General features: G+C 29.2%; 1 protein-coding gene across 3 annotated transcripts in view; it reads left to right on the forward strand.

Annotated features, from left to right (window-relative positions):
- LOC125066991 (serine proteinase stubble) overlaps positions 1–15,280 on the forward strand; it is a 117,525-nt gene that overhangs the window by 64,702 nt on the left and 37,543 nt on the right. For 2 of the 3 annotated variants that reach the window (XM_047675344.1, XM_047675342.1), the window contains exon 3: positions 2,575–2,673. In XM_047675344.1, the coding sequence (XP_047531300.1) occupies positions 2,575–2,673 (99 nt within the window). The remainder of the gene's footprint in view (positions 1–2,574; positions 2,674–15,280) is intronic. The other variant, XM_047675343.1, reaches the window with a different exon arrangement.

Below are 15,280 nucleotides of genomic sequence, written 5' to 3' on the forward strand. Positions count from 1 at the left end.
GAGTTTGTTTATAAGCACTTTAAACTTGTGCTAATAGATCTGTTTATATTTAGTAAACTCTAAATATTAAATCACTTGAAATTTGTACTTGTTCAAAAAAGATAACCACTTTCTTCCATATGAATCAAAAACGAGCAAAACATACTCTTTCGTATTATCAAGGTAATTAAAGTAAGATAAGTATCAGACTCACGCATTTATTGAACGAGGTCAACTTTTAGCTGTTTTTTTTTTAATAGTGACAATAGTAATCTTAAAAATAAAAATTATTTACTAATAACATCATAGTGGAATGAATTTTTTTTTTTTTCGGAAACATAACTTTATAAAATCTAGTCACTTAACGTAAAATATGTTTTTGTTTTAATGTCAACTAAAAATAACTTGTGTGCGTTTTACCATTAATAAACAAAATATTAAAAATTGAATGGAAGCAGTATTAAGAAGAAATTCTGGAACTAAAATTGTCGACAATTGTACGTAGTCCAAGTTTGTGAAAGTGGGGGATACTTGGCATTTCTCGTACCTGCAGATAATAAGGGTAGGAAAACGTATGTGCCTTTCGTGATATGAATTCAGAAATTTAAAAATAAATTTGAACCTGAAAACGTATGAAGTCTCTTAACTTTGAAATAATTATGTAAACTGAATAAATTAATTACTGAACTGAGCTGAACTGAACATAACAACATAATATATAATACCTTACTTAAATGTATTAATTAAATATTTGCTTGAACTGTTTGGCTTAAAAAACATACTCAGACCACTTAATTTCTCAAAAATTCGACGCGCTTAAATCATATTTGATGTAGATTTTAAATGATCGTGAGAAAAACTACACGAGACAAAGTACAATTTATCAAGTAAATTGTTTCAAGTTCCGAATCTCGCTACAAAGAAAACGAGTTCTTTTCTCCCACCGCGCCGTCTCAAGATATTAAATCTGTGTTGTCAAATGTAGTTTCTCGAAAGGTTATTTTTGAAAACAATACAATTTCCTAGCGTTTTGTAGTAATGTCATTTTCAATCACGACGACAGGAAAATATAGTTTTCAAACTCCTACACAAAGGAAAATTCGTGCTTATTTCTGCTTCCAATATAACGTTCTTTTGACGCCTTACGTGTTCATTATTTTTCTTTAGAACTATCATGATGTTTAAGTTCACAAGTATTTTTATAAAATTATGGTTGCGTTTATTAATAAAAAGTAAGTTATTATTTATTTATTAATTGCTATATATATTGTTAGAAAACTTAAATGCTTGAACTATGCAAGAGTAACATAAAACACAAATACGCATATGAAAATTCAATGGTGCTTATCAAGGTTCGATCCAAGTTTTTTAGATTATTTCCGTTTTTTATTCGTTTTTCATAAGAACTCAATCTATGAATATAAAATTTGTTTATGAATAAAAGCCTTCCAAAAGTTAACAGACAATAAAGTAGAAGTACGTAATATCTATCTTTATTGAAAAGTTTTCGAACGTAACGAACGTAACTATATTGAAGATATTTAATACTGATTTTACAGTTGAAAAAAAAAATGCAAACGACATAATATAATCAATATTTTCACCCACTTTTCACGACCCGGTTATGCGAAATAAATCCCTTATCAGAGTAACTACGCCAGGCCGACGTAAACAAGTGCTTTCTAGTTAGGCTTATCGAACTTATAGCTAACCGTATTTAAAACTGGGACAACAAATCTGAACACTTGAATGAGGAATAAATCTTAAATTCAATTTAAATTCGATTGGTTTGAAAAATAAATTGAGACAAGATTCGTATCTAAAAACACACTCTGTATAACTATTGGCTTATAAAATTGGTTGCTGTGATATTCAGACCTTTAAGAACAATATTTGAATGTGAAAACCTTGAAAAGGCCATTGAGACATTTTGGTATTATGTGTTTCCTTTAATATAGCTATCCTTAACACGACGGAAAACAAGTATTATCCGGGACAGCAAAAAACTAATCGATTAAAAATCTACGCTAGTTCAATAGCAACATGTCTTGTTATATTATAGAATTTGTGATTTCGAAGATAAAATTAAGTGAATGAATAAAAATAAAAATGCTCTGATCTTATAATAGCTGCACAAATAAAAGTTGGTTTGATAAAGTCCCACCATATTTAACTAAATTTATAATGTATTTTTCTGACTTTGCGTAATTAATTACAGGATTATAAAAATAAAGCAGGCTTTTATGATAAAGACTAAACTCTAAAAGATTTAATGCTACCATGTCGCTCTAAACATCAGCGAGACGTTTTATCGGAATTGAAATAAATTAACCATGAATCGCAGATGCTTTGTAATAATTCAGACAACTTATCGTGTAAGTAATTTGTTCAAGCTACTGTAGATCTTTTTGGTCAGGAGAAAGATAACTTACGATCTATCTTTATCTATGGTGATAATAAAATCATCATGAAAAAATAATTTCTTAGGACTCATGCGAACTTCGTATGTTAAATTCTAGTTAATGCAAATTTCAATAAAACTTCTTTTATTTCTTTAATTTTAAATCGATTAAATTATATTTTATTTATTTTCAGGTGTGGTTGTGATGTCATGGTGGTGGGCGCTGGCGCTGTTAGCGCTGTACGCGCCCGCTCGAGCCTCGCCCCGGGCGGGCACCGGTGAGCTATTTTACAGTAAGCATTCTTACGCACTACTTTCAGTCTTTTCACACAAAAAATGCACGTGTACTACACTCAATTATTAGGGATATAAAAATGTAATACTACTTTAGTTAGCACGTTATTCTTATTAGTCAATCTAGTGTAATTATTTTTTCGATTAATGCTCCAAGTTTTTAGAAAAGACAACGGTAGTCATCTTCATGAGGCAAATGTTCGTTTTAAAATTTGCTATCGTACTTATTTGTAATATTGAAACGATTGAGTTGATTCTTATAATATAAGAATTTTAACATGTTTAAATGTATTATTACCTTAAATTAGTAACGAGTGGATAAATGTTCTGTATTCATATAATACCGAGTAAGGTAAATTTGTGCATTTTTTTTATAACTTACCACTGGACACTTTTTTATAAACATAAATTTACAATGGGTGATGATATTGATTAATAAACACAAAAATGTAACAAATATTATACTATTGGCGGATTTTATTATAATATCTAATATAAAGAGATCATTTTATATACTTCGAGATTATTTAATAAAAAATAATACGCATAATTGATAAACTAAATTGGCAAAGCTATCGGACAAAAACTGATAGTAATCTTGCATTAATAAGGTAATGAAAAAGGCGAAACATCTCAAAAATTTTTCGAGGAACAGACTAAAGTTATTTTTCCTTATTCAAATTTTCTGAACAGACGCCAAATTCGATTCGCAGTGATTCGTATACATTAATCTGAGTGACATGAGATATCTAACAAAAAGAAACATTCAACAAAGGTCTATTACAGCTACGGCGTGTTCATCTCTGATATGATCTGACGTCTCGACACAAACAACATCTGAACAAGATGTCATGGAAATGACATGAAACGTACTATTCAACCAATTTCGAATAATGAAAGCTGTTGAGAATTGTGTTTGATATACAATTATAAAAAATTATGTGGATTTAAAATTTTCAAATTCATTAATTTTTCATGATTTAATCGAACTTTAAAAACAATTTAAGGATTCATCAAGGAAGAATCAAGGATTAATCTATTATATTAAGTATTTTATAAAGATATTAGAGATAGACGAATTGAAATAACTTCGTTTCGAGCTATTTGATTTAATTACGACTTATTCGAATGAATACTCTTAATGAGTATTAAGTTTGTCTTTAAAATAATTGACGTTCCGTTTAGAAATAATTTGCTTCCTTTATTTATTTTAGAAAATACATTAAAGAATCTGTGGTCGACAATACTTCAGTTTTGTATCGTACCAGAAAGCTATGTAACATATTTCAAGTTGAATGAATATTCGAAAGTTTCATTCACTATCAATTGAATGTTAAAAACATTCCAATACCAAAATGTCATTGAAACGATAAAGATCTTTTGAATGCCTGACAAACCATTCAAATAAATTTATTAATAATAATATACGACCTTTCATTGCATCGCTTATTCCTATTCATAAGTATTCTGTGTTCAAAAATATACACATATAAGCGAAAGTATAACTACGACAACTCACGGTTGGTTGAGCGTTGAAAGATCGACGAAATTATTCAAAACGAAAGTGAACTAAGATTGGTCTGACGTGATCCGCGTGCGAGATATATGGATAATACACGAGGCAGCTTAAGATTTAGATAATACACAGCCCTTACACTTATTTTTATTTATAAGAGATTTTTTTTATATAACTTGCAATGTTTGTTTACTCCTATTAATTTTAAACTTTTGTTGAACATGATTAATTGGAAAAATTCTTTAAAGCATTGTCTAAGAATATCGGTACGATGTACCGATCGTAATGTTTACTATTATACTTAACTTTACCAGAAAATATGACTTGTGTAATACGAGCGATTTAAATTGGCCAATATAATACGATGATGATTTTTTTTTTTTCGAACACTCTATTTTATAAAAGGCTTGTCGTTTTAAGCTTAGATTGTTTTTTTAGGAAACAAAAGATGCGAAGTGGGTGCTGCACATTCCGTAGCGCCGAAGACTACCGAGTTTCAAATGTTTTGATATACAACCTAATTATAAGATTTGTGTTTGCTAATATCACGCGATAATTCGAATCATCGAATCGACACAAATTATATTTTTTATGCTGTCGGTATCTTAGATGCGAGATTCAAATTATAGGCATATGTATGGTAATTAATAGTTAATTATTAACTCGTGTAAGTAGACGATTATTAAGATCGATATCTGTACATGAGCAAATGTTTCGAATATTCTAAATTCACTAGCTGGTACTTATATATAAATTGTATCTACAAAGTGGTCACTAATAATACTCTCTATTTATTATGTCTAATAAATTGTTGATAGTTTAATGGTATTTAGCAAGAACTTGAGTTTATTGGGATATAAAGTAAAAGTAAAGTAATAGCATCTAGACATCCCAATGCTCGACCAAGACCACCTCCCCTCTTAAGGAAAATATTTGGAGCATATTCCACCACACCGCTTCAATAGGTAGATGTGACTAAATTAATATAACATGTTACTACCAAACGAGTCGTATATGATCGTCATTGTCAATAATTAATACTTGAGTTGATCAACAAATCTTTGGAAATTGACATTTGAAAGAGCTGTATATTGTATATATGCTGTGGCAGTCTAGTTAGTTTGTAGCTTTAATGTATTCCAAAACATGCATTGAATTAATAAGGCAATAATCATTTTGAATAACTTTATATTGAAGATCTATTTAAAATATATCATTATTATTATTATTATTTTAAAACATCATTAGACTTATAGAAACAAACATTTACATTAAAATATATCAAATAGTTATTTAAAATATATATAATATTATAAGACTTAAGTACAGCCTTAAGAGTTTTGTGTGTATATTTAAATGAAAAAAAAGTCTTATAATAAACTTTCCAATGAAAATTATGCGTAACGTATGATTATATTGACTAAGAACCTACAAAGTATCAGGTTGTGTCGCACTTGGGAGTTGTAAAAAAGAAAGCCTCTATAAATCTCAACCTCGTAAAAATCTCTAAAAATAAATGGAATTATCTTTTAAACAATACCAAGGTAAGGTTTAGGTATTTATTAGAATAACATTTATTTGGGAAATAAAATCATCGTTTATTAAACTCTGCATTGGTACATTTCACGTTGAAACATTAAAGATACACTTTCTTTAGTTTTATTACGATGCATTTTATTTCCGAATGATCGAGTCGACTCGACTCTCTCTTGCATAATGAGTTTAAGCACTTTCAATGCTATAAACTTATATTTGTATTAAACAGTAACTGAATACGAGCAAACATGTTTTTACATTTGGAGTTTACTTTTATTACATAAATATTACGATTCTTATTTTTTTGAATTGTATATCGAATTCAAATAATCCAATATAAATAATGACGAATTAAAACATATGTGGATATGTGTATCCATAGTTTTATTATTTAACCGAGGTATTCCCTATTTATTTACACGTGTTATCAGAAATGTCACGATTTTTGTAGTAAAGAGGTTTAATTAAAGTAACAATAACTTTAAATTTAACAGAACCAGTTTTCTTATAAAAATCGTTCATTGTATTACATATCAAACACTTGCATAAAATCATTATTGTGCTCACAACAATTTTATTACAACTGGCAACACTAAACGAAAATTCAAATTATCGACCTTTGAAGACAAAACTCTACTTCCAAAATAAATAAAATATGTAACTGTAGACATAATAATATAGCATACTTAGCTTACCACCGTCAATATTTTGAAATATTGTTTTCATTACGTTACATAGTCATGTCGTGGAATGTATGTACATCGCAGATACGCCAATATTATCCGTCTTCGCTCATAAACCCGGCTTATACTCTTGTTTATGTCTGATGGCGGCATAGAAGCTTTAAAGTATTTGATGGGCCCTTAACACTTGAAGATTGAATTTAATCCTAGGATCATCTGTTGCCGCTGAGAGCTAAGGATTACAGTATTGAGTTGTAAAATATCTGTGTATCAAATAATATGTATATTACTTTCATTATTTAATAGTGACAGTTGTTCACGTGAATCTAAAGGAAGACTGCGTATTTGAGCCGAATTTCAGGACCATTGTAGTTTCAAGTGCTTAAATTGTGTTTATAATTCATCTTGTCCTCGATGGTATAGGAAAACATCGTGAAGAAACCAGAATGTATCGAAAAAAAATCCGCCACATGTGTATTCAGCAACCGGCATTCTAGCCGTATGGTGAATTAAGATCCAAACCTTCATCTCAAGTGGAGAGGAGGCCATAGTCCATCTGTGGGAAATTAACAGGCTGTTACTCTACTTTCTCTTTCTCACATTAAATTACTCAGAACCAGAGATTTAATTAATACTTCTAAAGCTTTCATTTCAAACTATGACTTTTTGTTTTTGTTAGATCTTTATTCATATTCTTATATTATGCAATGGGATTTCTTACATTAATGTTCTAAGATCATTTTGTAATATTCAGACAAATATTTAAATGAAATCTGTAGATATTAATAGTACAAAATATATTGAAGTTATAGTTTTAATTACATTATATTTAAAAACATGTTTATATTTTTCGGTTAGGTTACTGAAATGAAGACTGAAGCGATTAATACTGTGAATTAAAAATTTAATTACAATAAGTACGTAGTTTTATTATTTAACAAATTAATTTGTGATTGTGTGAACAAAATATTTATTGACTGTGATTTAAAAAAAAACAATATTTAAAGACAATTTTTATTTTATATTTATATATAGATAGATATAGTGACTAGATAGAGTGACGTACTACATAATAACTTAAACAAGCGGGCCATGTTTAATATCTTTGTGTGTGTGCTAGCTATAATTAACACTTGCCGTCATGTGAACTCAACGTCATACTACTTTACTAGTATGTGTACTTAGTGATCATTTTTTTCAATACATTCTTCGCATTGACAGTCGAGCTAGACATAAAAATAATCAATTCAATACAATTCTTAGTTTAACGGCCTATAGTTGTGCCAACAGGGCACAGATTATTTCGCCAATGTCACGTAGGATGGAGAAGACACGAAAGAGATTGATCGGTACGGTTGAGGAAACCAATTCAATTAAATTTTGAAAACTAGCATAGTAGTAGCAATTTCTTTGTTAATCCTTAACCTAGAATAACACAAACATTAACGGTTAATAATAAGGTAATTAAAAATTAATATAGATTGTTAGTACTCTAAACTATATATACTAAAATATAACACTCAATTGGACTATTCATATCTTAATTTTATTACATTTAATATATTTACATCAAAAAGAACAAAATGGACTAAACACAAACGTCAACAAACATTCAACATTTATAGGGCGAGGAACTTTAGGAGAGAGAATGTCGTAAATGGGATGAAAAAGTTTAGGACAAAGGAACAGGATATGGGATGCGGAATCACACGGTCACATTCACACAGCGAATGGTCTTGAACTCCTAAAATAATCAATGTTTTAAATATTAATTACATCTGACAACTGTCAGTCGGTAACGCGACAAAGACACTTAAGAAAAACGTTTAATTGTTTATTAGTACGACTATAACTATCATACCTTGGTTGTGAATACTTAATACGTTATAGACGTAATCTTCTGCTAAATTAAAAGCAAGAAAATATAATTAAAACACTATCTGTTCTGTTTTACATTCAACTATTCTGTAACAATATATTCCAAGATATAAAATGATTTGCTACTGAACCAACGTTTCATTTGGACTGATGAAGCCAACATGATTATGTAGGGGGCTTACGTCACAGAGGATTTACAAAGTTAGATATAAACATAGTGTATTAACTACATTATTTTAACCCAAAAATACGAAATTATGATACTACATTTGGTTTTTGAAATACCTGTCAAGTAATTGTTAGACGTCAAATTGATTGTCATCGCTGTTATATTTTTTATTCTGTGTATTTCTGGTTTAGCTTGTATTATACACTCTGTGTCATGACATTTTCTAAATAAGTATTTAACCAAAGAGTTTATATAACTGTTGTGATTAAATTTATAACTAAAAGTAACATTCTTTTTAAATTTTGGAAGTTATACATATTTAATTATGTTCGGTCAATCGAAGTCACTATAAAACACATGAAGAGCATAATAAAAGTTTTAATTATAACCGTAAAGAAGTAATCTCAATGAAAATCTAAGAAAACACTTTCGCCGGTCGTATAAACCATGATAATTATACAGGCTTGCCCTGAAGTGGAGGCAATTATGAGTAACTTTTACTTTTTAACACTAACCGAGCCCTGAGAAGGTTACGAAAGTGAATTTATTAACCCATATGTGTCAAATACTAAGAAAGTATAGATTTCACTTTCGTACAAATTACAGAGAGATGAGATTTTAAGAGCTTCCACGATTGACGGCCTCAGCTGTAGGATGACCATGTCCTAAGATTTTGATAGGTATACATCAATTTAGAAAAAATCTTATTAAAAGAACATATAAGTATAAAAAAATAATATAACATTTTAAAATATTTAAATGTAGAATTCAACATTATAATTATTGGTGAAAATTGGTAAAGTTCTTATAACGATACTTACTTAATATATTGTTAGGATTTTTCGAAATCACCATTGCTATATATATTATAATGAATAGTTTATAATATTAAACTTATAAGGCTTTACCAATTATTTAAAGAATAAGACTAATACTATTAAAATTGTTTCCTTAACAATATAAGCCTAATATTATTCGAGGTAGAGTAAATCCAATATTTTTTGGTAAGCGCGTTTCATCCTAGGCCAGATCAACCCTTCACATGATTGCAGTTCAATGCAAGCCTGTGATACAATGAAAAAGAATGTAAGTAATTATCAAAATTTCTTACAACGCCAATATCTTCATCTATCTATATTTAATAATAACGGAAGTGAAAACTTACGAGTACTACCAGGATCATTAGACATTTGTCTTTCTAGTGGAGTTATTATTAATCATCGATCATTTTTCGGTTCATACTTTACATAATGTTTGCGTATAGGTTAATTAAATTAGAATTGATTCAAAAGTGAAAACGTATTACGTCTCCAAACGAAAAACAGTACTAGGTCGTATCTTATACTAGTACGGTTGATATGCGTAAATACATATAACCGTTTAGTACTAAACATAGCGTTGATTAAGATACTATTTTTTGTCTTAAGTAGGAAGCAAGAATAGTAAGTGTGTGCAACTATATATACTTTGTTGTTTATTTAAAAAAGGTTGAGAGAGTATTATTAGTAGAATATTTTACTGAACGTTTTTTTTTTCTCGAATAAAAGAAACGAATAAAACAGTTTAAGATTTTACGATTCAACGTTTTTATTTTTGTTGCTCCTAAATTTACGATTATACCCAAACAAATATGATCGTATTTTTAATGTTTAATAAAATGCGAAATGACGCGTTCTTTACGATGTGTAAAATTTTGTACATCAAGCGGTTCTTCTGTTTTATTGCAAATAAAATATATTCGTAGTGATATTTTTATCTATCTTGTATCTTATATGAATGTTATTTTTAAGAGCGTTCAATTTTATCGGCCGAGTTAAGTTATAAATAAAGTTTCATTAAGAAACAGATAAGCAGATCTTATGTATTATTCAGTTAAAGTGATGTTAAATGTTGCGGTTTTTATATGAAAATAAAAACAGACATCAAATCGTAATTGTCTGTTCTGTCTGTTCGAATATGCTTTGTTAATGAGAGGTGAAGAGGTTATTTCACAATACTTCCCTAATGTGGGTTAGAATTTGGTTAATATGAAAGGAAAGTAATTCTGGTAAATAAACTGAAATAATATTTAAATACTCCTTATATTGAAAACATCCTATATCATTGTTCCTTATTTTCGCTATTTGTAATAATTTATACTAATATTATAAATGCGAAAGTAACTTTGTATTCTATTTATCTGTCTGTATGCCCTCAAACGGCCAAACCATTGAAACGAATTTGATAAAATTTTAAATGAAGCTTGCTTAAACTCAAAATAAGACTAAGGCTTCTTTTTATGCATAAAAATTTACAACAAATGCGATCGAAAAACGAACACTAGTTATCTATATAAATTAGTTAAGACCTCATAACAATTTTTTTTAATAGCCTGTAAATTTCCCACTGCTGGGCTAAGGCCTCCTCTCTCTATGAGGAGAAGGTTTGGAGCGTATTCGACCACACTGCGCCAATGCTGGTTAGATTTTTACGGAATACATATTTGGCAGAATTTCGTTGAAATTAGATACATGCAGGTTTCCTCACGATTTTTCCTTCACCGCCGAGCTAGAGATGAATTATAAACACAAATTAAGCATATGAAAATTCAGTGGTGCCTGCCTGGGTCTGAACAATCATCGGTTAAGATACACGCGTTCTAACCACTGGGCCATCTCGGCTCTATATACTCTATAAACCCAATAAGGTTTTATTTAATATAAATTAAATTGAATAAAATGAATACTAATGAGTTACTCTTTTGTCTTAGTACTAATTACAACTTAAAATTACCGCTTAATTAAAATTCGTTGTTTAAAAGTTACTGTGGAGTTTCCACATGCACAGGAAGGATGTTGGTTGCCTTTGAGGAGGCGAAAACTTAATATTACAAGTTTATCATAACTTTTCGTGTTCATACAATGATATATATATATATATATATATATATATTATACAAAAAATATGTATAATATTGTAAATATTTTGTATTTAATGCATCGATACTGTTAATAGTTTATTAAAAAAATTTCGAAGGTTTCATTCTTTAATCAACCAAGCAATTATTACTAAACTATTCATGTTTTCAATTCGTTTGGTCCTCAGCGATTAAATAAAACTCAGTGATGAAACGAAAATTCGATATAAAATACGATATATCCGACGGTGGTATTATATTCGCGATCCTCTTAACCATTCCCAATAGCGTATTGCATTACGAGTTACTTAACTTTTTTATAAAATCATTTTGTAGCATATAAAACAAAAGACAGACGTAGTTAGAATCATCAGTATTTTTATGCAATGATTCTATCTTCTTAAAACCTTAGATAAACAAAATTACTCTAGACATATAAGTCATGACGTCTATAAGCGGTTAGTGTCGAATATATATTCACAGGGTAATTGTAATTACTTCTCACTAACGATTAAGCCATTAATCCCCATCTTAACAATCCCACAATCTGTCGCTCTACTGATCACTCAACCGCTTATATCAACTCTCTGCTGATTTCATGAATATATTAACTTCTGACTTACTAAGACGTCTCCTAAATCTTAACACGTAAATAATTTGGGAATTCGACTGTAATCAGCGACATTATTACCAATATTCCTACGACATACAAAAATGATACTCACTCTATTCAATTTTCCAGCTATACTACGTTTTCATGTGAATATCTATTTAACTTTAATACCAGAAAGCGTGTCAAAAATCACTTTTGATGGAAGACAAAGTAAAGCACATAATACTATTGTAATTGAATTTCATTTCTTTGATTAAATATCTGATATAAAGATAACATTTGATTGAATTTATTAATCAAAAATATTTTTTCGTTTTTCATACTGATTGTAATATATAGTATTTACGCTTAACATTTACTATGATACCCACCCATAAGATATATTCAATAAAATTTCCCCACTAATTGACGGACATACAACTCACAGCCTAGACGTATAAAATGTTGTACGCAGGAGTTCCTTTCCTTAAAATAGCCGAGATACTCCAGTTGTTCGAACGCGTATATTGTAACCGATAATTACGGGTTCAAACCCAGGCAAACATCACTGAATTTTGACGAGTTTAATTTGTACATCGTTTATCTCTTGATCGGCGGTAGTAACATCGTAAGGAAACTTGCATGTGTCTAATTTCAACGAAAGCTGCTCCGTAGAGAAGGCTCTTCAAAGGAAGAGAAGGCCTTAGTCAACAGTGTGACTAATACAGGATGTTATTTTACGATACTTACTACGTTATATAAGGAACTCCTGTGTGTATGAGCACGAAGTAACGATATTGAACATTTATTACCCAAAGTGGTTTTATTTTTTTGAAAGTAGAAATTTGATAATTGTTTTTTAAGCTTGTATATTATAAATGTTATTATTAACTATAAATGTGTTTATGTGTGTTTCAAATATATATTCCCCTAACTTATATCTACATGTATACAGCTTTATTTCATACTTATTCCTCTGAACACTATAAGTACTTTGTTTTATAATATTGTAAATATAAATAAAAAGTGATGCTTTTATATATATAGTAATGAGTGATAAGATTTCATATTCAAAGTATTTTTGAAATATTGTGTCTATTTGAGTAATATTTATTATTTGAAATGTGGAAAAGTGAAATTCATTAGAAACAGCAAATACGCGTGTAAACCTGAATCCGCCTCAGTCATAACAATTAAATCCTCAAGGAAACTCCCTGATTAATAATTTTCAAGAAATGTATGTTTTATCCCAAGAAAACTTTATTAATTTAAAATTTTCTTTTGAATGAAAAAAAAAAGCAATTCTATTTCATACAAAAAAATCTCTAATTATCCCTGAAGGATATAAAACTTTGTTCATTATAAAACTTTAAATTGTCCTGAAGGTTCGACACAAATTTGTATAATCATTTTAAATACATATAGCTCTAAAAAGCCAAAAAATCCTGCAAATTGTTTTAGAGACTAGTTAAAGTTAAAGCATTTATCGAAACTTTTAAAATTATTTTCGAATTAAAAAATATTTGAGAAAATTAATTAAGTAACAAACTCAAAAGTTTAATTCTCTTTTTAATTTTAATATACACGTTAATAATTTTTGAATTCATTGTCCTAAATGTTTTGTATCAAATCGTTTTGGTATGAGCTAATATATAAAAGCAATAACTACCCAATTTTTTTTTTCTTTTTTCAAATTTTTTTACCAAAGTTAGGACCCATTGGTGAGCATAATACTATACAATGTGGAGTTCCATAACATTGTATGTTATATGAAATCAACACAATAAAAAACTTTTAATTATCAAAGTGTCGATTAATTGATGGATGTGTATGGTGGGTAGGTGTGTGTGTGTGTTGCTATATACAATATCTTGTTTACCTATATGCCTTGCAATAATAAAGAACAAGCATTTATTATTTATAAGTATTATATGTGTAACTTTAAAGCATTCAATCTATATGTATTAATTTAATATTATACATATTATTATTTATTTGAAAATAAATAGGACGTTTAGATATAAAAAATAATAGAAGGTTGCTCCGGTTTATGCTAAACAGCATAACGGACTTTTGTTGATGTTCCAAATCAGTATCCTTAACGTTACGGAGTCTTTGCCCAGCAGTTACCTATCTACACTGTATAAGTAATTTACAGCATTTTTTTTATAACATTGTTCAGTTTTTGTAAAATGTCGCTTCCTTTTTGTATTATCTATCTCATTAGGCCTCATTCTTAGCGAGCGGCCGCTCAATTGTTTTGTTCATTAAGGTGAAACGGAGAAAATGGCCGGTTAGAAGTGGTCACGGTTAATAGACGAACACACGGACGTTATGTTAGGCGAGCGTAACGGTGTAATAGAAAACCAAGCGTTTGTAACAGATAAAGAAATAATTTAGTTGAGTGAAAATGTTCGGTAGATGTGTTTGAAAACAGTATATATGTAATATAGGTATTATATTTATCAGATAAGTTTTACAAAACGGCCAGAAGTATTGTACTAAATTTAAATGTATTTTAATATGATTAAGTTAATATAACAGCACCTTAGCCCGTAGGATATTGTTTTATAAAAAGTAGTTCCTATTTTTTCTATGTCAATATTTCCTTCTAATATTTATTATAATAATAAAACGTCTTCTACAAGTTTTTATATTTATAATAATCAGTCGAATGCGTTTTTAATTTTAAATATAGATGACAGACAGTGTTAAAATGTATGTATTTCAGATTAGGTGATGGAGAATGCCTACATTCATTGAGTTCCAATTACAGTATTTTAGTCAATAAAGTTTTTTAGCAAAATAATTTAATTATTATGCTCATTAGATAACTTTACCGTACATTCACATCGCTGAGGCTCTAATAATTTTTTCTAACATTTAAATGCTCAATGTCATAAAATACACGCTTCTCTCGTCCCGTGTGTCTCCTACTTACGGAGGCGCAATTGAAATCACGCTTTTGTGCCAAATGAGATTAGATAAACTTGGCGCTGCTTTCGACAGTTCAGCCGAGGGATATATTATGTTGATAAAATCTAGGCATACGTGCTTGGACATAACTTGGCGATACTTGGCAGGAATTATTAAAAGAACACAAAAGTTTTGACCTTGAATAACAAAACTATATATTTTTTTCTTTTTATTCGACGAAGGCTAGATAGCAGACTGATCGAAGACGTTGATTTAAAAACAACAGGATCGCGAGCGTTTAGTTTCGTTTAATAGCAGATGATCGTCTTCAAATGTAAGAGTGTATTTACTTGTATCGACAGTCAACTTGACTGTTAAAAGATATATATTTTATTATTGCATATAAATATCGGATTTGAA

Source organism: Vanessa atalanta, chromosome 10 (assembly GCF_905147765.1).
Source record: "Vanessa atalanta chromosome 10, ilVanAtal1.2, whole genome shotgun sequence".
In the NCBI taxonomy this organism is placed as follows: domain Eukaryota; kingdom Metazoa; phylum Arthropoda; class Insecta; order Lepidoptera; family Nymphalidae; genus Vanessa; species Vanessa atalanta.